The sequence below is a fragment of the Diadema antillarum genome, unplaced genomic scaffold, assembly GCF_040938485.1.
Source record: "Diadema antillarum isolate AM-2024a unplaced genomic scaffold, OU_Dant_1.0 scf00000201, whole genome shotgun sequence".
Lineage (NCBI taxonomy): Eukaryota > Metazoa > Echinodermata > Echinoidea > Diadematoida > Diadematidae > Diadema > Diadema antillarum.
The window spans coordinates 11,734-35,588 of NW_027271090.1; the positions used below are offsets into that span (position 1 = coordinate 11,734).

General features: G+C 38.5%; 1 protein-coding gene across 1 annotated transcript in view; it reads left to right on the forward strand.

Annotated features, from left to right (window-relative positions):
* Positions 1-475: 475 nt before the first annotated feature.
* Positions 476-23,855, forward strand: part of LOC139723884 (inactive rhomboid protein 1-like) — a 56,153-nt gene continuing 32,773 nt past the window's right edge. Inside the window, exons 1-2 of the mRNA XM_071635092.1 lie at positions 476-495; positions 3,370-3,560. Of these exons, the coding sequence (XP_071491193.1) occupies positions 476-495; positions 3,370-3,560 (211 nt within the window). The remainder of the gene's footprint in view (positions 496-3,369; positions 3,561-23,855) is intronic.

The window sequence follows — 23,855 nt, forward strand, 5'->3', positions numbered from 1 at the left end:
AACTGTCCAAACAGTCGTAAGGTCGTTAAGTTTGAGACAGATGTCCACTTCAGTGACGAAACATGTCTCTGCCATTGAGTGTGATCCATATCTGACGTACATGCCCGTAAGCTCTTGGACCTTGAAGGAGCAAGCGAAGCGACAATGCGCGATATCTAATCAGCGCTTGATTTAAACCCGTAATATGGTTAATGCTTCTGGGCCTTGTTAGCCAGCGGACCGGAGTCTATAAATGTATTTGTGGATTTGTGTGACTCCAATGCCATTCTTAAAAGGATAACGGGAAGGCGGTATCTTCGTCACAAAATAGGGCATAAATAGTTAATTGTGCGTTAGAAGCCACCATAAAACATTCTCTGTGCGAGGCAGGGGAGAGAGAGTTTCCCTTGTAGAGGTGTTCGCCTGCTGTAGGGAGAGACTTGGGGGACGTTTGATCGTGGAAACAGACGGGCCATTCATTGTTGACTTTCGTAGCATGCCTGGCATGGCGCTCCCGTGAGTATCAGAATCAAAGGGGGGAAGGGGAGGAAGATTAAAGAGCCGCCAAGAGCGGAGACGGCATCTGGATAAAGTATGAGTGTGGCCAATTTGCAGAGGTGAAGCATTGTGTTGAAATATTCATCAAGATATTTCCTGGTGACACCTTGTCTTCCGTGCTCTGTGTAGTGCGTTGTAAAAACATTTCCATGTTGATTAATCCCTTTTCAAATCTCAAGCATTCTAATACTTGGCAAAATATCTCTCTCTTTGATGGTAATTAGGTTTCTAGGATGGAGATTCAAAATATCTTGACGTATCATATGTTGAGATTCATTGCAGTGAAATTATTATTATGACATGGCAGGAGTTTGCTCTCATGATATTTTGGAACTTTACAGTATATGAGTAATTGATATTTGTGAATGATACCAGATCTTGCTTATTTGCACATTTGAGAACATTTATGGTATCACTGTATTGTGAAAATAAGGCATGTTCAATTTCGTCAACCTCAACATTTTTGTCCAGTTACAGTTGATATTTTGCTATTTTCTTTGAATTTACTCTATTATTTGTTCAAGTTGAGTTGAACATGGAACAGAGATTTTTCTTGATACATATGAATTAAATGAAATAATTAGAAGATACCTATTGTGTTCAGAGAAATAATGAAATAATTGGTAATTTTTGTGATGTGTCATAAATCATTTTTTGTCTTTGAACTGTTCTTAGCTTAATAACTCAAATTAGTGTACCAATTAAAATATAATGATACATACACCATGTATGATGTAATATATGTAATATTGTTACTTTCTTTTATGATATAAAGCCATTTGTTGAGATAGATCTCTCTGCTGCAATGTGACATCAGCAATCCCTCCCCCCCCAAAAAAAAAAAAAAAAAAAAAAATTAAAATCAGGCCGTCAACTTTAGAAGAGATATGTGTGATAGTAGAGTTTAATAAAGAGTGTCATAAAAGATGAGAAATATCTTTTAAACATCGATTTCAATAACCTTTCATGGGAGACTGTGAGGTGAGTGCATGATTGTTTGTCGGTAGCGATCATGCCATGAAAGTAGATTGATGCTGACATGTTCCCGTACTGCTTTTAACTCTGCGAGGTCAAGCTACAGGGTCAATTTTGCAATAAGTAAATGTAATTGCCAAACAAAATTACATTCAGCAAGATAATCAGTGTATTGACCTTAGCATTTCATTCTAGAGAAGTAATGGCCTTCGGAATTTATTTGCATCCATACAAGTACTTTGATGTGGTACTGTAGCAATATTCTCCATTTGGACAATGCAATCATATCTTGTTTAGCCTGGAGTGACAATATTTGTTGTGTGATAAGTAGAGGCACTTACGCTGTCATTTTCAACTAGTGTAGACACGATGTTGTAGTGAACTCTCACTGTGTTATATTTGTAAATATATTTCGGGGTTGTTTTTGTGTTCGTGAATGTTGCGAGTTGACTGATTTTCACAAAATTAACAGCATGCAGATAGTCTCCTGGCACAAAAATACCATATGTGTTGTCTCCAAAGTTGGAAATGACAAACTTTGCTTCTTGAAAAAGAAGATATTGATCTGTCGCTGTAGCTCTCAATCATGAATTTGACCACACATGAAATTGCCTTGCAAGTCTTGATTTGTTTAAGAAATATACTTGCAAAATAGAAAGTGTACATACAGTATGCCATGTCGACATTGGGCGTGGAGACTGTGCACTTGTATGGGAAGACCACGTACTGCTGTAATCTAAGCCCATTGGCTACCAGAAGCAAATGGCATCTGCACATGGTCTTACATACATTTCATAGTGTGGTACGAAACGGGTTAACCAAAGGTGCCAACTTTTCCGCTTTTGTTGGGCGATATCCAGCATTGAGGCCATTTTCTGAAAATCTTCTGCTCTTGCGCTTGAGTTTGAATTCCTCCTGGTCCAGCCATGTGTCTCCAGTGTACAAGTTGTATTTTCTTTTTCTTAAACTTTTTGCTTTCTCCAGACTGGAGTCCCGGTCAACTTTAAGTTTTGTCATAAGTTCAAAAAATGAGGCTTAGATAGCACCATTTAGTATCTGTAACCCCATAGACCTTCCAGGGTCCTGAAGCGGTCTCTGGATTGACCCTAGCCACAAGGATGTAAAGGTTGTGATGTGTGCTACCCACACAATATACAAAAATATTGTGCCAATGTTTTTGCAATCAGAGTCACCAGTTTGCTTGGGATTTCAAGCAGGAGAATCACCTGTTTAACCTGTAGAGAACAGACTGATTTTGCTACAGTATGCATTCCCATAGACACTAGAGTATAACTCGAGACTAGTCTTCAATGAGTTAAGAGATGCTTTGGGTTTTAGTCTCAAATTAGTCCTTTTAGATCAGGTTATACTAAGACAAAACTCCCAACTACAAAACCACTTCTCTCTCTTCAGGGTTGTGTGAGTGTTACTAGGAAAAAAAAAGCACACAAAACAACAACAATGTCGTATGCTATTTCAACATCTTCTTAAGATAACCACACCACTTTGCTTAGATACTTGAGTGTTGTGTATTGTTATACTTATTAATGTCACATGCATTACTTGTTTTGGAAAAGGAGTAATACTGTAAAAGTGGACATTTTCACACAGATAACTTTTTGTGCTATTCTGGGTAAGATGAATTTTGCTTGTTTTCAATTTCACAAAATCAAAATTGTAAATAGTATTACATATAGCAAAATATATATTTACATACTTTTATTTTCATGCTAGTGTCTGGTCACATAAAGTGCGGAAAATTTCCCTCATTGCAAAAATTTCAACCCCTACAATGATACCCACTGTAATACCTTTCACCTATGTTTGATATTCTTCTCTCTTCCTTTGCCATTGCAGTCGGTTGATGTCCCAGACCGCCAACTTCTTTGGCGTCGGTGACAACTGTCAGGAGGACCACGACAGGTGGCGGCGGAGGCAGTCCCGGTACCTGAGCCGGAGGCATGGCGGTATCAAGAGGGAGTGCGAACCCGCCCCTCTTCAGGAGGACCTGTTCGGGGTTCCCCTCCCAAACATCGTCGACCCTCTCGGTAAGAGCGCACTTCTTCTCAAAAACCAAATTGAAGGGATGGTACAGTTTCGGTTAAGATGAGGCCTCAGGTTTGCACTGTTTTTTAATGATGATTTTTTTTTTTAGATTATGAGAAACCTTATATGAAATATGAGAAAGCATATCATTCTAAGAGGAATTCAAAGTTTATTTGATAAAAATTTGTTCAGAAATATCTGAGAAATCTAAAACAAAGCAATCCTAATAAAAGATGAGACCCACCTCTTTTTATGAGGATTATTTTTTTTAATTTGTTTTTGGATATCAGCCATTTCAACAATAGTTTGTGTCAAATAAACTCTGAATTTTTTTCTTAGAATCTTATGTTCCTTAACATTTCGTAAAATGGTTTCTAAGTATTTCATTTAAAAATTAATGCTGAGTCCTTACCTCAACCAATACTATACTATCCCTTTAATAAGTCTTGGGAGAAAGTACCATTTGTGTCACCATTAGAGTGGTACCCCCAAATTTCACTGCATTTCTTTGTATTAGAGAAAGATGAGATGGAACTGGTCAAATTCATGAAAATTTGCACAAAATCAGAAAAATGTGACAAATATTTCTTCGTCTGAAAAAGAGAATTCTGAGTGGTATGCAAAGTACATATTATGATGTCTGTGACCAACCTGGGAGTAGGTATGGATGCACAATCTTGGGTTTAACATACTCTTTTTTTTTTTCTTTTTTTTTTTTCCTTTTTTTGCTTTTGCTGGGTAGAGAGAGCAAAGATTTCCTTTTTCCTGTGTAATTTTAATGTACCATTTTCTTGCCAGGTACAGAAAGAAGAGAGTCAAATAACTTGAAAATGAAGCTTGGATAATAACTGAAAACTTGGGTAGTCTTTCATTCCATCTTTTTCTTTTTATCTCCAAAGCTGAAAATATTTGTAAATTCTCAAGCAGATGTATGACACAACCTGAGGTGTATGTTCTGGTACTAAAGATGCATGCAGTGGTCAAATCAGTGATGGAACCTGTGAAAAAAAAGAGTTTGATAAAATGATACCATTCACCAAGTATGTTAGTATGAATACTTGTATATCTCTCACCATTTATGAAATATATATTGTATGTCACATTGCCCTTCACTGCCTGTGTGAATCCACATTGAATCCACATTCACATGTAATTTGGAAAAGCGCCAGACTGATATTAGGGGAAAATCAAACATTTATTCCCACACCATGCGGTTAACCATGTATCAAACTAATTTGTGGTATATCAACACACTCTGGCCTCAGACCATGCATTGTTTGCCCTACCTGCTGGAATTTTTTCCCCTTTGAATTGGAAAGAAGTGTATGTCAGAGTGATGTATTCATATTTGAAGGTAATGGTTCATGATACAGGCATGTACTACTGTACCTTTAGACTTTTGACATACTTTATAAGATAATGTCAAATGGCAAGGCAAATTAATTTAAGTTTCCATTACATGTAGGCATCTGTCTCTGGAAATGTTAAGAGAAGCACCAACAGTTGTTTGTTTGTTTGTTTGTTTGTTTGTTTGTTTGTTTGTTTGTTTGTTTGTTTTTGGATTGATTGATTGATGGATGGATGGATGTATGGATGTATGTATGTATGGATGGATGGATGGATTGATTGATTGATTAATTGTTTGTTTGTTTATCATGGCCAATGTATGTGCTGTGTTGTCATACATTATACATTCTGATGTGTATGTCACACCTCCCTGCACTCAGGGTATCCACTCATGGATTAACTGCTGGAGTTGTATGCTGCCATCTGTTGACCAATGCATTGTAGGTTCACACATCTACAGTCACTTGTTCAGTGTTCTGACAATAGAAGTATACCCAAAGCAGTCTGTAAAGGATATTGACCTCTTACGCCTTAGACAGACACATGTTTGAAAATATAACCATTGTGTTTGAGATAATTCAGTACTACAAAGACTGTAGTACGATGAGGTGTACTGCTTAATGTCCCATTTGCTTTTAAACCTTTTGTAGTATCGATATCTTTAAGTGTCCTATTATTTGATGGTATTATTTTTGTAATTGGTAATATCCCCCTGTCACTGTGTTGCTGTTCTTTTCCACAGCAGTTTTAAGTGATGGTTTCAGTATTTCTACTCAAATAAAGAAGTGGTATCTACAGTATTTGTGGTAGCAATATAAAATGTAGCAGTAGTAGTAGAAGTAGTGGTGATGATATTAATAGTACTAGTGGTAGTAGAACTAGTAGTAATATTTTCTAAGTAGTATCAGTAGAAGTAGTAATAGTAGTAGCAATAGAAGTAGTAGTAGTAATATATTGATAACTGGTAAAAGCTGAGGTACATGTACAATTTAGTAATAGTAAGTCTTATTGAGCAGCAGTAACCTCTTTAGAGCTGAAAATAGCAATAGTCTGGTGATTGGATGTTGGAACCAATTGTGATGCATTTAAACTACTCATAAAGACTGTTCTATTATTCATCTTCCTGTAGTGAAAAATATTATTGAAGACTCCTTTTGTTTTGGATTATGAACTTCAAAGAGGCAAAAATCTTTGAACATTGCACAAAGTTATGGGTGTGTCATTCTGGAATTCTAGCTTACTTAGATTGGTGACACAGAATCCCCCCTTTTTTTTTGGGGGGGGGGGGGAGATTATAGAAATCAAAGCATTGTCCTTGCTGCTTGTAGGATAGATTAACATCATATTAAATTTCTTAAAATGGGTTGATTACTATCACTGGAAATTTTGACCCATAGGGCTAGATGTAGACACTTGGGTATTTGTAAAGTTTAAGTTATCTAAAAATTGATCTTAATTGAACTGAAGTAGCAGCCGATTTATAAACCGATCTTTCAGGATTTCTATCACTTAAAGTTATGTTCACATGATGCTCCTAATCTTAAAGATTAGCTCAAAGTTTTAAACTAACATGATTATCTTGTTGTTTAGCCCTGTGTAGACGCACTTGAAAGTTAGCAATCTTAAAGATTACTGTATGCGCTGAATATTTCGCGAGGTTTTTATTTTCGTGAATTTTGTGAGTCAATTGCTATTCGCAAAATTAAAGACACACGAAAATATTGGCTGTGATCCCGAAATGAATGTTATGCACATGTATATTTCTCCGTTCAGTACAGGACTCCACGATCGTGAATTTAACCACTCGCGAAATTGTCGGGAAGTCTTGATTCGCGAAAATTTAGACTCGCTATTATATATGGCGTATACAGTAGCTGATGATTTGAACCACAAGATTTCTCAGGGTTTTTTACTCTAGCCACGAGCTGCAGGGGGTCCCCACGCGGATTTTAGCATCATGTGGACGCGATAATCAACTAAACTTGATAGTTAGCTTGACCTCGCCATGAACCCCATTTTCTCTTTAGCTTCTGGGTCAACCTCCAGCGCGAGTTGTACACTACTAGCTGTATCGCCATACATTATTAGGTTTTTTGCTAGTGCTGCTTGCATGTATTTCTGCTGTTTCTGTGGTTTAGTCATCAAGCGGGGCTCTTGTCAGAAGTTTAATCGTAAAGATCTGGTATCGCGTGGATGCACACCATAGTTTAAAACTCAAACGTGATGTGAATCTACCTTTTATGTCATAACTCCACAACATATTGATTGATTTGGTAGTATTCCATGAAGGATATTCCAGCTTATCTCATGTAGAACTCAGCCAAATTCTTTAACTTTTAACAAAATAGACTCAACCAGTAAGGATGAAACCAATTTACAATTTCAGGCGACATAATGACTCAGAATATTTTTATGATTGCTCTTTTCCAAGCACAGCTCCGAAAAAAAGAAAAGATCAGTTCCTGCACTTGTCATTCATCTGAAGGAATTTGGGCCTTGCCTTTACCTGTTCATTGAATTTCCTGATCATGTAGATAATTGATTCTCTCTAAAGCTGTCCTTGCCTGGCACACTGTCTGAAAGATGTTGCTGTTTTGATTGTATGTCCATCATTACAATCCCCACAGAGATGATATCTTTTGTCCCTGTGCCTGGAGATACTAGGTGCATTCACATTTGAATGATAAATTTTTTATTCCATGTTATTGTGTTGTTGTACTATTAATCCTCAACACTATTCAGTGATGGCCTTTGTAGTTTTGCTAGTACAAATGTATCTTAGAAATAGAGAAGTAGTATTTGTGGTAATAGTGTGAGTAGCGGTAGTAGTGGAAAAAGTAGTGATAATAATGTCCTAGCAGTACTTAGTAGAAGTAGGGATATTTTCTTTTAAAGCCGCAGTAGAAGTAGTAAAAGGGCAGTTCTTGCACTCGCCAAGAATTCATCTAAATGCATTTGGGCCGTGCCTTACTAAATCATGGTAATATTTTGCCACCATTCTTATTAGCTATTTAACGATTATACAGTAATGTACTACAGTAATAGATACATTGTACTGCTGTATTTTGGTTGGTCCTGTTCTCATTCACAAAATACCCTGATATTTCTGGCCAAAAAAATTCACCTCTCGGAGGAAAGCACTGCACATAGTATGCATACAATGTATTATCTTCCAAGACAGGAAGTGCTCCGGGTCACGTAAGAAATAACACCGCAGTGTGATGGGTGGTACGTGTGTACATATTTCGTGTTGATGCACACTCAAAGTATTTCGAACAAAGTTTGAATTACTTCCCTAAATACCACTGTATTTTGCGAGGTAAATCCTGGTGTTTTTTGCATTCACATTATGACAATACCACGCGAAATACCATAGTTTCTCAAATGCTTCAGTATTTCACCACAAAGTGTGAATGGACCTATAGCTAGAACTTAAAACGAATGGTTTCTGTAACCAATGGATTAACCCATAGAGTCTTGAGGGAATTTTGCTGCAAAACTCATTACCTTTTCATCAATTGTTATCAACATTTTAATTTCACTGTACGTTGTATATTTGAGAAAGGATAGATGGAAGTGATTAAGTTTCTTAACTCAGAAAAATCAGAAATTTGCAAGATGTTGCCAATTGAGAGAGAAATAGGATTTTTATGCCACCGCCACGAAGTGGTGCTGGAGGCATTATGTTTTCGGGTTGTCCATCCGCCCGTACGTCCATCCGTCCGTACGTCTGTTCGCATTCGTTTACGCGATAACTTGAGTAATATTGACAGGAATGTTACCAAACTTGGTCCAAGTATAAAGTATGATGGGGCAATTACTTGATTAGATTTTGGGTGAAATTGGCTGAAGGCCAAGGTCAAAGGTCAAGGTCAAATCATGAAATTGTATCCATTTACACGATAACTCAAGACTGAATCAAGCAAATTTCACCAAACTTTGTCCAAGGATGATGTATGATGGGACAATTACTTGATTAGTTTTTGAGTGAAATCGGACAGGTCAAAGGTCAAAGATCAAAGATCAAGGTCGAATCCTAAAATTTATCTGTTTACGTGATAACTCAATACTGGATGAAGCAACTTTCACCAAACTTGGTCCAAGGATGAAGTATGATGGGACAATTAGTTGAGTGGTTTTTTTTAGTGAAGTTGGCAGAGGTCAAAGTTCAAAAGGTCAAGGTCAAATGCTAAAAGTGTTGCTATTTTCCCCATATCTATGCAATGCCCAAAGGTATTTTCTTGAAACTTAAGGGCTTTTTACACTTGTGTTTCTTAACCCCGGACTTTCTCTGACCCAGGACTATCGTTAGTCCCGTACCAATTTTTTCAGCTTTTTACACTCGCCAATTAGTCCCGTACTATCTCTTGTCCGGGGCTAAGGAGAAAACTTACCTTTTTACACTCGTATTTCTTAGCCCCGGACTTTCCAAACCACATGAATATTCATAATTACGCTGTGTACTGTACACGTACACGCACGCACCGGCAGCACTTGATTACCTCGTTTCTGATTGGTCAGTGAGGGTCGGACTTCGCCTCCTTCGCTTAGCCCAGGATTATTTTTTCGTTCTGTTTACACTCACTTGCTTAGCACCGCAATTGCGGTGCTAACCCCTGCTAATTTGCAGGGCCAGATAGTACCGTACTATCGGTGGGGCTAGCCCACTTTGGCAAAAACGAGTGTAAACAGAAAGTGGGCTAAGGATAGTCCCGTACCAACGGTGGGGCTAAGGCCCCCCCTTAGCCCCACCGTTGGTCCGGGGCTAAGCAAAAATTTACAAGTGTAAAAAGCCCTTTAGTGTAGACATGTACTACTGCGTAAAGATTCTCCAGAGAGAGTTTCATGTCATAAGGTCGAAGGTCAAAGGTCAGGTGAAAATGTTACAATTTCACTTTTCTCGCATATGGTTCAATGTATCTTCATGGAAATTGGTACACGCATGCACTGACTGGTAGGGATTATCTAGGGAATTTAGGGGTCATGGGTCAATTGTCAGGGGTCAAAGGTCAAGGTCAACTCCTCAAAATTTTACTATCTATTTTATACTGTAATTACACTTTTCTTCATACCTTGAAAATTACTCAGTGCATAAATTTTATATAAAGGTTGGTCAAAAGTCAAGTAAAAATCCTCAATTCCCCAAATACATGTACTCTCTCAGACAATTATAGCAAACCTAGTTCACGGAAAGTGAACATTCAAGACATTTCTGACAAACCTGTCATTTCAATATTTTGCCAGCTATGTGAAACTCTCATCACACATTGTGAAGACATTGTACTATACACTTATTGGGAGAATCATGCATTATGGCGGAGGCATACCATTCGCCATAGCCACATTTCTAGTTTACTTTCAAAATGTGTTGCCAGTTCATGAGGCAGTTGAAAGACAGATAATGGGACTGTATGGCTTATATTTTTGCTTGTGCAGTGAAAGTTCTAGTTTCAGGTTACTGACTTAGTCGAAGATGGTTCTGATTATGACACACACACACACACACACACACACACACACACACACACACACACAAATCAATTGTACATCTTACATGAATTCAGCATGCAGTTAGGATCGTAAGTGCATGTATTTCATTCATTTGCCATGTAATTTTGCTGGGCCCCTGTACAGTTCCCGACAATATGTCACTCCAAATAAGTGATGTGTCTGATGCCAAATCCACAGACGAAATCAAAGCGAAAACGAAGTGGCATATGAAATGCTTGGATATCTGAAGAGTGCTTTCTCCCAACTCGGCAAAGTTAATATTTCTCTTTTTGTTATCACTCTCCCTCTTTTTCCATCTCTCTCCCTCTCTCTTTCTCTCTCTCTCTCTCTCTCGGTCTCTGTCTCTCTCTGTCTGTCTGTCTGTCTCTTAATGTACATATAGTGATGTTTTTGATATTTCAATATAAGCTCTGTAAAATCATCATGACCTGGGAAATTCTGGCCGTCTTTCTCTGTGCAGCAAATGATGGCGAGGGGAGAGGAGCTGGAGGCAGATTGGAATGAACGTTTATTCCATCAAAATGCCATTTTCCACTAAGCTGCCTGGCAAATGTCAGCGTCAATTTCGACCTCCTTTTAGGCATCCAGGCTTCACTTCACACATTTATATACGAGTTGTTACAAGTGAGGCCGGTGCTGTTTGTGATGGAAGTCTCAAGCTACAGTGTATTGTATGTATTGCAATAAAAGAAAACAATACAGTGTAAATCTACTGGCAAAAAAACATCCGATTGGATCGAGATGACATCGTTTGAAGGGAAATATTGAAGCATTTTTTTTACCACTGAAAATGGCATAATTTTTGAAACTATTTTTAAAGGTATTTACTGTGTATTGTGAGGAGGAAATATTGATAGGCAGTGGAATGCATCTATAGACATTAATGGATAGATAGATCAATGGAATGATAGATAGATTGAGACAGACAGACAGACACACAAGATAGTGAGACTGACTGAACTGAGGCTGTGGTATTGACTTCCATATACACACATAGCAATATAGCTTTTTTGATGGCGTGTATGATACTGTAAAACGAGGAATGTTCGCATGCATTTTGATTTCGCGAATTTCGCGAAGCCAAGATTCGCGAAATTAAAATGCAGATGAGAGTTCTTGTCTACACTATACACATTGAATGTTAGAGGCAACTCGCGAAAATTTCATGCCGCGAAAATATTGTGTTTTACAGTATGCTTCCTGTCGCACGGGAAGCATTGTTGTTCTATTAGTTGTGAGAACCTTGGGATGATAGAAACATTTTTTAAGGTCTATGACCCCGTTTACAGTGCAAGGCTCGGCCGCGGCCGAGCACACCTTCATTTCAGTGTAAATGCGCAAAAGGCCAAATGCGAGGCCAAACTTGGCCTCGCATTTGGCCACGCTCTGGAGGCCCGGCCTTTTCTCAGTGTAAACGCAAACTGGGCCAAATGCACGGCCAATTTTAGTCTGGCTTCCAAACCCTGTGCCTGTGCTATTTCGCTATTCAGAATATTAACCCCCTGAACGTCGAAAACTAGACAATACCAAATTGTGTTTGTTTACAAGCAAAGCGCCACTACGACAAAATATTGAAAGGTTTGAACCAAAAGTGCAGCCGAGCCCGGCAGTGTAAACGGACAAAATTGCGGGGCTCGGCCTCGCAATTGAGGCTGGGCTCGGCCGCGGCTTGGCCCAGCCCCGCATCGTAAACGGGGTCTTAGCCAGGTGTGTGTGTGTAAACACATCATGTGATAGTGCAAAGAAATATGTATCATATCTACATTGGATCAGTGACTCAGTGATCATAATATTTACTGTCTGTTTGTGCCGAGATCAAGGTATACCAGGTGATACAACTTTTAGTTTGCTTAGAAGATTTTGTAGCTGTTCTTTAAAGGGATGGTATTGTATTGGTTGAGGTGAGGATTCAGCTTATAACTTTTTGTAAGATACTTAGAAACCACTCTATGTAATCTTAAAGAACGTACAGTTCTAAGAGGAATTCGAAGTTTTGTTGGTGAAAAGTCAGTTTTGATATGACTGAGATATCCAAAAACAAGGTAAAACAAAGTAATCCTAATGACCCACCTTAGTTTTATTAGCATCTCTTTGTTTTGTATATCTCAGCCATTTCAAAACCAACTTTCATCAACTAAACTTTGAATTCCTCTTATATGCTCTTTCATATTTCATAACAGATTACCTATTATCTCTAAAAATCATAATAAAAAAATGTTGGAAACCTGATGCCCCATCTTACCCAAAATTATATCATCCCTTTTAAAGGTTTTGTCTATGAAAGCATCATTAAAAAAAAGAAAAAGAAAAGATGACATGTTTGAGATATGATTGACAACTCTTGGCAAAGAGCCAATCGCTTTAGTGAGCATAGCTGACTCTGTAAGTCCAAGGAAACTCAAGACTTTATGATTTTTTTTTTTCATCATTTCAGGTCCCATTTTGATGAGACCTGTACAATTACATATTTATCATTTGACTGAGCTTGAGTTTGAACATGTACATGTTGTAGAATACACCATCAGTTCAAGGTGTGAAGTTAGTTCACACAGTACATACAATGTAGCGCTACTTCTGTTTGTAACACCCATGATGCTGTAGTGCCCGCAAAATTAGGAGCTGCTCACTCAGTCGCCTAATCCCCAGGTACGAAACGGAGCCGGGGAAATCTGAGCGTTTCATTCATGTGACTCAGTTGCGATGACTTGATGAACTTTGTCTGCCGTGGATGTCATTTCGTGTCTGTGAAGTTCTTAGTCACTCGGTGGGGGAGGGTGCCCCGATGAGACCCTGCCTGCCCGACTGATGAAAATTGGTGAGGCAACACCTCTCCTTCTATGCCACGTTCACTAAATGTCCTCCTTCCTCTACTGTTATCCCTGGCTTATGCCAATGACTTATACCTCCCTTTTACACCAATAACTTTATCTCCCCCCACCCACCTTCATACAGTTTTTTGCCCCCCCCCCCCACATTTTTTTTTTTCAGTCTTTGAAAATTTGTGGAGCAAAACTGTTCCTTCTGTGTACCACTTTTATCAATAATGATGAGAATGATAATGATAATGATAATGATAATAATGATTATGATAATAACAATAATAATCCTAGTCATAACCACAGTAATAAAAACAATACCGATAATAATATTATCTAATAATGATAATAATAATAATAATCAGTTCTTAGAATGCGTAATGCTGTTAGATAGTCACAGTGCGTGTACATATGGAAATACAATCATTGTACAAACATTTCCATAGTCATATAAATACTGTCATACGTAATCAGCAATTATCAAGAAAGATGAGTTTTAGCACGGATTTGAATTTATCGAAATCTGTAATACATCTGCAAAGTGTATCTGTTCAATATAACTTGTAGATGTGTAAAACACATCTTTCATCACTGTCAAGCAATGCATTGCCATGATGACGGCATTTTTAAAATTAAAATCATACAAAAATATTATACATTGAGCCAACTCCCTCTGTTTTTATCATTCTCGGCATTGTACCAGTACAGAAGTGTTAGAAGGCAGTATTAATCACTTTTGGTGATATTTCTAGTTTTTCCTGTCTGTATGCCATTAATTCCATCCTTTATTTGATATCAGTATCAGGTGGTGGTTCTGTTTCATTTAGCCCATTGCTTACAGGAAAGCAGTAAGCACAGTACAGAGTTTGTGGGGATTTCAGAGTCCAAGAGTGAACAGATGAAGGGTATTTCCTCCTGTGTGTCTTGTTTATAGGATTCTAGCCGCTAGACATTCACGTGCATACTATTACTATCTGTCATGCTAAAATTCATTTTATATTTGTTTAAGGTATTGAATACATTTGCATGGAAAGAAATCCTTGCTGGGTAAAGTTACATTTGCGCCCTTCAGTGTCTCATTTGTGACAATTTCATCGTTGTCACAATTCTTCAAGAGAGGTCGTTTCCATTTTGTTTCTGCATATAGATAATTTTGTCATATAACTCTGTTCCAGAAATGTCAATCAGGCAACCTGTGCAAAGAGATAACCCCCAAATCTGCCAGACCATGGTTATCATCCTATGAATGTGAAAACATTTTTAAACTCATTGTCCTACAGGAATGTGGTTGAATTCATACAAAGTCTAGGGGGATTTCAAAGTCTCATAAGGAACTGGTTACTCTAAAACCAGAAACATTTGTGGTATATAACTTTCAGGAATTGGAGTCAACAGTGTTTTTCGTGACAAGAAACTTTAGCAGATTGTGCCACTGGCTTTCAATGCATTGTGTAGACAAGAAATTTCACGTGTATGATACTTTTGTGAGTCTTGGTGCCTTCTACAAAATTCACAAAAGTTTCATGCATGAGAAAATTTTTTGATTTTAGAGTCGCTGCCTGCATCGAGAATGCTTGCCCGACTTTCCCCTGTCCGTCTGTGAATTGAAAGCCCTGTTACCCCCGTTTGTCTTTTCGGATTGATACCCACTCTTCATCGTCATCGTCATTGTGTCTGACACGAAGGCCATCTCCTGATTGAAGGAAAGATGTGTCACATGACCAAGTTGTGGGAGTGCACATGGCTGTGCAGCTGACATCACGGTTTGAGCGTCGTCGTCAATCATCCTGTTAGCCAGTATTGCAAGCCGTGCCCACAATTTGTCTTCATGCGTGCACAGTGGAATCCGTCTTGGTGAGGGGGGGGGGGGGGGGGGGGGTGAGGGGGGATGAAGAGGTGTCAGTGCCCCCTTTTTATCATGTTCACCATCAAGGACTCCAGTCAAGACTTTGCCATTTTAGCCCATTGTCTTGATAGAGGAGGTAAGAATGTAAAAAAAAGCAAAGCAAAACAAAACAAAGCAGAAACAAAACAAAACTCTAGCCGTTCAGTCTGATTGGGTACTTTTTACACATTTCTATTAACTAGAGCTTATAAATTCAAAACATAAAGACAATGACCTGTCTCAGCAATGTTACTCTTGTTTTTTGGTTGTTTTTTTCCAGTTATGAATAGTTAAGTGTCAAGGGTCACATTCAATGGTTTCTCAGTGAAATTTGTTTCTCAGGTGCCACACTATTTTTTTTTTTGCAAAAGAAAATGACTTTCAAGATATTTGATGGAGGAATGATATACTTTCATATACTTTGTCATTTTTGTAAAGTGATATTTGGCTTCCATTGATACTAGCACCAGAAAAAGGGTAGCGAGTAGGGACATGATGAGTAAAGGAAATTAAACAGTAAATAATCTGTCCACTGAAATGTGGTATTCTAAAAATTAACCCATTGAAGATGGACTGACTTTGCTACAACACACATTTCCCATAGACACTTGCCCAAATATTGACCGATTCGGGTTCGTTGAGGGCAGCAGACGTTTTATTACACTGGGCGCAGCCATGAGGTGTCTCAGCCGACCCCCCCTGCTCTCCCCCACCCCCCGGGCAACATGTTTATCACGCACTTGTAACAAAGGTTCGCGCACTAAGCAAGCATTCGCGCACCCAGTACGAGACACCCATTGGCTAAAGCAGTTTTTCATTCTGCGCGCGTGCTAATGTAGGGAGAGGGGTGGGGAGTGGGAAGGGGGGGTCAGCTGAGACACCGCGTAATGGCGCTGCCCATGCCAAAAATACACATAGCGCGTCACAGAATCGGTCAATATACTCAGGACTAGTCTTTGAAAATGGGTAAGATCAGATATTAATCATAGACATTTCTATTTTTATTTTCAATTTATATATCTCCAGAAAAGAATCGTCAGGGTTTCTTGGAAAGAAAACAGCGATAACCTGCAGAAGATTTCCTTCTTTTTTTTTCAAGCAATATTTGTTGTGATGAAGAGAGGGTGGTAATTGGTTCGATATTTTGGAAAATGACGGTGAGGCATGTAAAGTTTGCAAAATTGCAAGAGAAATTAAACAATGATTGCCGTTGTATTCTAGTTGACTGATGACAATGTAATAGTCATTCATGATGTTCATATTTTCATGTGTAGCTGCTGAGTTGATATCAAGGTAAACTGCTGAAGTGCACTCACCTGCTGTCTGCTTCCAGTTAATTTAAAACAGGAATTATTGGGGGGGGGGGGGGTACTAAAGTGGTTAGAACCTCCTGTGAGTGAGCTACATTCCATAGCAAGATTACTTTGTCAATATGAACCCAATAATGTAGGGTAAACAAACAAAGATGGGGGGGGGGGGGAGATACCAAAAATGTACCTCCCCACTGGGAAATGGTAATGATATTCAAGCAAATTAGCAATGAAGTTTCTGCCAAATCCTAAGCCAACCTTGGGGTCTAATGGAAGGGGGGGGGGGGGGAGGAGATGCTCTGTTCATAGGAGAATGGCCCCAGGGAAACGGAACAGGACCAGAGGTTGAGGAGGACGAGGACAGAGCAGGGTACTCAAACTTGTCCAGACTTGACCCAGTTGACACTTTGATAGGGGTCGTTGTCGATGTGATGCAATCCGCTGTGCAGTATACAATGGGGTTCCCCCGCCCGTTGTGATATACATAGCAGGGGTTATCTCTGAGGCGGCCACATGCACCTGCTGGGCCGACAAAAAGATTACAGCGCTGCCAGTTCTTCAAGATGACTCTCTTCAACTTGGACTTGCTGTGGGTGTGTGCCCACCCCCACAGATTCTCTGGCGTTGAGAGTAGATTGTCATCCTGGTTTTAGAGGTACAACTTTATTAATAAGTTCATTATTTCCTCTTCGTTCTGGTAATAGTGATACAGTGGTGTATAAAGCATCTTCCAAATTTGGGTGTCATTTGTGGTCACCTTTAGCAGGTGGCGTTCCCTGGTTGGCATGGAGCCGACTGCAGATCCTGTCTATTTTTATGTTGGACGTTGCCACTTAGTGATGGATTTTCTTTCCAAAATCATAGAGGCCTAATCTTTAAAGTGACAGTTTCACAAAAGTTTATGATATTGCTATTTGCCTTTTGCTAGCAGTGAGGGATTACTTGGTATTTAGAATAACTGAGCCTGTTAGAATTTGGTGCAAATATTGTTCATGTACATATTTCATGTATTGATAATGATTATTGACTTGGTATGGTCATTTTGGACTGCTAGATCTTTTGAAGTGACTCTGTATGAGATATTTGACATTTAAGATAATTGTGTCAAAATGTATGGTTTAAAGCAAAGCCCTTAATTATATTGTCTATGGTTTTATAAACAAGGTTTATAGGTGCAATGAATATGACAGTGATCGATCTCAACAATCTATAAGTAATGACTTAATTTTAAGGGAAAATTATTGTTTGAGAGCAGTTATAAGTTAAAAAAAAATCCTATACCATGGAATTATCTTTTCCATTCACAGCTGTTTCATGAAATGTAGCTGTTGTTGCAAATCTGTAGAATTCATTTTTGTGTAGCCGCAAACCAGATCATATGAACAGAAAGTGCCGTTGCGTTGGTGCCTTCCTCATCGATTGGATACCTGGTAGTTTAGTTATAGTGAAACAAATTGTATTGCATTTCCCACAGTGAAATGTGGCTATGTTTGGATGAGAGATTCACATTGTAATGAGGCCTACAAGGTAAATCTGACAAGTTTTAACTTGTGCACAGAGAAACTTTGAAAATCAGGTGCACTTGGAGCAGAAACCAAACACCATTGACTCAAATGTTCACTAATTTGGTCAAGTGTTTACCATGAGGGGGGGGGGGGGGGGGGGGTGAAGGAAGATTGAGCAAATTTGATTTGAAGTTTGAACCTTGTGTCTCTGTTCATACATGGTACCAATGGGACACCATCAGCAACAGATAGCTAGTAGTGACAGATACACATTGCAGTATATAGTTTGCAGTGTGAATGCACCCTAGCTGCACTCCTTGCACTACTATTACGCAGGTTGTCACTAACATTGGGCAATGTTTAGGGATCTGCTGTTATTAACAAACTGGTACAGAGTTTGATGAATACTTTGCAAGTGTATATCAACACGTATCCATTAGGAAATTAATTTAGTTGATGATGATGAGGAGGAGGACAACAATGATGCTGATAATGAGAATGATACTGATGAAGATGTTGTTAAAGGTAGGGGATACCTTTTACAGACCTCCCAAAATGCAGCAAAACATTCAATATGAACCTCAGGGGACTTGTTTAGGCCACTGCTGAGAAATTTGGAAGTCAACAGTTATCTACAATTTGAATAATGCACAAAACTCAACTACTCAGTAGTTCTGTGTGTCAGCCATCACTTAAGCCTTTTTGTTGCAGTCTTCTATATTTTTTATCTATAAACACAAATCTAAAAGTATAAGAGCTGATGTAATAACATATAGAGTGTGTGGCAAGAATGTATATGGAAATGTTTGTAAGTTTTGATGAACTTTCTTCACAAAATATACATGATGGACACACATGCAGTGCATGGGTCTGCAAAGCTAGCCTAGTAATGCACTGGAATTTACGGTGAGCCCCGAAAAAAATTCAATTCAAAATCTAACGGTCAGTAAAAATGTACTAAATGTTACCTTCCACTTTCAATACTTTATGGGAGTTTCTAAAATGATACTCTCTTCAACATACCACTGTATTTATACAACTCTTCATTTAAGGCATGCAAATGGGATTCCCTACCTTTAAGGGTGATAATGATGATGAGGATGGTACTGATGAAGATGTTGTTAAGGATGATAATGATGATGAGGATGATGATGCTACTGATCACACTACAGATCATTCTGAGCTTTAGTGAATTATTTGACTTGTGTGAGGTCGACTTTGGCAAGGATGACTGTACTGTTGTTGGTTCCTATATATCATAGGGTAAATTAGTGATTTACAATGATATCAATGTGCTTTAATTACAACTAATAAACCTTCTCAAGGAAATATGCATGAAATTCTGAAATAATGCATAACTTTCTCACATTTCCTTTGTTCTGTTCTTATGATTATATCATGGTATATTTATCAACACCAAATCGAACATGGAATAGAATTGCAACCTCATGTCTGATTTGATCACTAACAACTACGTCAATTGATGGTATTTTAAGGTCTTGGTCCTCTATGGGTTAAGTCAAGGTGAATGGATTGATAGCTCCTTGTTGGTATTATTCCTTTCATTCTAGCTGTCTATAGATGGCAAGCTCTGTAATTTCCAATAGAGTACAACAGTGTGATGTCATTGCCATTCATCGCTATGGAAACTAGTTTTAAGCAACATCACCTGGTCCGAGTGTTACTGCATGCACCTGATTCCAACCCAAGCTACTTGTATATATTACAAGAAAAGACTGCATGGCACCATTACTTCCATAGTCTATAGGTGATGATAATGCATTTTACCAGCCGTATGGATGCTGTTACGGCAGATAAAGACCAGAAATTAGTCGATACTGTTCAAAGTATGTAATTTGTGCGTGAAGAGAAGGAAATCTGGCAAGTCAAGAGGGGTATTCGTAGGCCGCCTTTGGCAGACATGACAGACTTTGTTTTGGTTCCTTTACTCCTCCCTGAGCTGAGGAAAGCCTTTAGCAGCAGATTGTATCCACAGAATTATCCAGGGAATAGAGCTCTGTCATGAAGTTCATTGGTGGACGTGATCTCCGATGGCAGGTTGCTCGTTACCGGCAAGGTCGACGCTGAATTTGCACATTTTCGGCAAGTCATGCCCCCACCCTAGATCGTCGTAATAGACTTCTCAAGTGTACCTCCACAGGAAAGCTCGAGTTTGTTTGTGAATTACCAGCTATTAGCCGTTCACTTACACTCTTTATGTTTCTTTGTGTTTGGCAATTGAGCGTTTAATTCTCAGATTTGGATTCTTAGCTCTCTCTCCCGTATCACTTTGCAATATTTGAGAGAATAGATGTGAAAATGCTTTAGTCCCATATCACTGCAAGAGCAGTCATGTGCTGTGGCAGCTTTCATCAAATTTCACTGCTAAGTTGTGTATGTAATGGTACTTTTCAGTCGATTGTGTTGTTTTGTTTTTTTATAAATCATGAACTACAGAGATTTCAAAATACTGCAAAGAATCCAGTCCATAAAATTCACTCATTCTGTTGTTGTTGTTGTCCATTTTCCATCTGTGAAGATGGCTGGATAGCCCATATTCAGCTACACTAAGCTGGTCTTCCATGGGGTCCAGTTGGATGTGGGGTGGGACCACTTCACCGGGTTAGACACCCTGCTCTTTGCGATGAATGAATGAAGCGGGATCTTTTACGTGCATGAGCTGTGACTCTCTCATACACGGGACCTCCATTTTATGTCCTATCCGAGGGACAGAGTGTTTTGCCTCTTGCTAGAGGGGACGGTATGTTTACACACAACATTGCTCAGTCCAGACTCGGGTTCGAACCCGGGCCGCGTGATCGTGAGGCAGACGCGCTACCGACTGAGCCAACTCACCGCCCTTGAAACCAAGTCTCCATGCTACCAATGTTGTTTTAAAGTACCCCTATTCTCCTTTGTGTAATAAGATAAAGAATAAAAATGTAATTTGGCAACTTATTAATGGCTGAATGCCTGTACTCTCTAATATACTGGTCACCCAAAAATTAAGGGATTTTATAGAGATATCTTTTCTCAGACAGTAAAGGAAAGTATGATACTTCCTTGCACAGTGTTAACTTGCTACATTATGCAGTGCAAGTGTACTTACCTCCATCTGTGATAGTACATGTGTATCTATTACAGGCCTTTGTAATGATTATCACCCCTCACTGATAATAGTGATCCTTATGATAATGAAATGATGACAACAAAATGATAGTACTAATAGTAGTATAGTAATGATAACAACAATAGTAGTGATTGGAAATGATAATTTTGATGATATAATGATTTAATATCATCAATGATATTATTAGTAGTAAAAGTAATTAGTAGTAAAAGTAGTTGTATCATTATAATTGTTTTAATTATACCATGTACTAAGGTTATGTTATAACATGTAGGCAGCTCCTGTATGAATCTCTGACCACGGTCCCTGTTGGATTCTCCTCTAGAGCATTTATGTGCATGACCTTTTAGCTCATGTCTCTGCAAATGAGCAAATACTTCTTTGCCGAGGCTTAAACCTGTCCAAAGATCGCATTAGGTCTGTGGCGGGATGACTTGATGTTTTAGAGGGAGGGGAAAAGCCTGGCGAAAAATGAAAGGGGAGGGCTAAACTTTCTGGACATTTTACAGGAAGCGTCTCTGTCAAGTAAATGCCAAGGATCTATCGATATCCTCCAAGATCTTGATGTTTGTCCTCCTAAGTCAGATCTGACAGGGGCAAAGTTTCGTTTGATGAATTGCTGTCTTCCTGTTGCCATAGTGATGGGAGGGCAAGGAAAAAAACCTGAGGTTGCCTTTTGATGCTCTTTTGCTGGTCGTCGTCCGAAATTCTCCCGAAAGCTTTGACGCTGGGCAGCCAGCGGGTGATATACACTCCTACTGTTGTCAGTGGTTGTTTGCCGAAAATGTATTATAGCTCTTTTGTTTTAATGCGACAAGAACATGGATGGCTTCCAACGAATAAGGTCAGAGTACGAGGATGCATTACAGTCTGATGCTGTGTCTAAATTTGGAAATGCTCAAAGATTAAGTACAAGGAAAGTTTCTAGGTAAGGATTTACATGACCAGTGTACACATTTTGTCTGTTATGATAGATTCAGTTGGCCAAGTGGACTCAGTATTCAGTCAAAATTTAAAGAGAAGTAATTGATTCTGATTACAGTAAGCCTTTCTGAGCCAGGGACTTTGAACAAGGCTTACAATGCATTGGGGTTTTTTGTGTCTATAGATGCCCACTGATTGTATATTTCTATGAAGTGTTAACTGTTATTAGCAGTCACAGGATTCTAATTGATGTATTGTCATAGAGTTTCATTTTGTGGACAAAATCCATCTGAATTTGTCTCTTGTGAAAGACGTCTATAAACCACTATGTTAACATGAAATTGCTGTACACAAAATGTGATGTAACATTGAATTTACATACAAACTGTACATACAGTGCGCTATAAAAAAGAATACTTCATGAAAATGTACGATATTTTCCATGAAATTTGCCAAGATATTTACATTTAATACTAGAGTGATTAATTCATCAGCCAATATTAGTATACAAAATCAATTGATGTTACTTGTTATTTTGGAATTTATTCATCTCTTATCATACCGGTAGGCCTATGTAATTTATTGATTTTCTTCTTCTTTTTTTGACAGAGTACTGTAAAAGTTAACATTTTTGTAGTATGGAAATTTGTTGCATTTCATGTGATGTGAAGCTAGTGTGAAAGAAAAGCATGCATGCTATTTTTTTTTTTATTTTATATTTTTGATTCCACAAAGTAGAGGCACACAAAACATGTCTTATTATACTCAGCTTAGTGCAAAATTTTACCCGCGCTGAAATTTCCACTTTTACAGTAATTAATGTAGGCCTATTCATCATGTGTTTATGATAAACTAGAGGAAGAAAGTCCAGGAGTAGCCTCTGAGAAGTACAGTAGAGGAGTGAGAAGCTCAATGTCTTGACGTCAGGCTAGCTGCAGTCAAGCGTTTTATAATGCAAAGGGACTGGTACGAGGATGGGAGCTGACACTCAAAATGAGCTCGGAGGAAAAGCGTCTGGCAACTTGCCCTTATAAGGCCTTTTTTTGTCGCTGGGCACAGCCATGGCATTATATGGTCCCCAAACATGTTTAAGAGTGAAAAGCCATGCCATAATATTAAAAGTTGACTTTTGATATATTAAATTTGTCAAAAGTATATTTACCCGAACAAACAGGATAGGAAAAGTTGAATTGGAAAATGACACTGGAGTAATAAGAAATTTATGGGAAATCATCAAAGTTTTCCGTGTTGTCACAAAGCATATACACATTAGCCTCCAACTACTAAATGCAAATTAGATGAGATGGCAATGTTATCTCCTCAATCTAGCCATCGTTTTTGTACAGATATATAAAATGCAGAAATTAAGTTTTGTTGTTGTTGTTGTTGTAACTTTGCAAATCTAAATTTCAAAAGTCCCCATGGCTGCATTATCAAAGTGCTTCAGTCCTTTGAAAGTAGGATAAAAGTTCATTCTCATTCTATAGTAAGGAGAAATTTGTGATATTTTGTGAGTAGGTCATTGGTAGACTTCAGTGACATCGTATTTGATTTGCATAGGTGTGATTGTAACTGATAACTTCTGAAAACCTGTCAAATTTTTCTATGATATAGGCCTACCCAGTTTTAATGGAACTTCTGTAATTTCATTTGTTTTAATTTTAACTATTCATTACCATAAGCATTTAATTCACAACAAACTTTTTGCATCTTGTCATGAAATCTTTTGATCATCCTATGAGGTGAATGAACGTTCTCGAGGTTTACTGATATTATCTAATCGGGCTGAGGTTGAGACTAGCACATAACTATTCGTGAGAAGGTGTTAACGCAGAGGCGCAAATCAGTAGCCAGTGTGTTTGCGTAGAG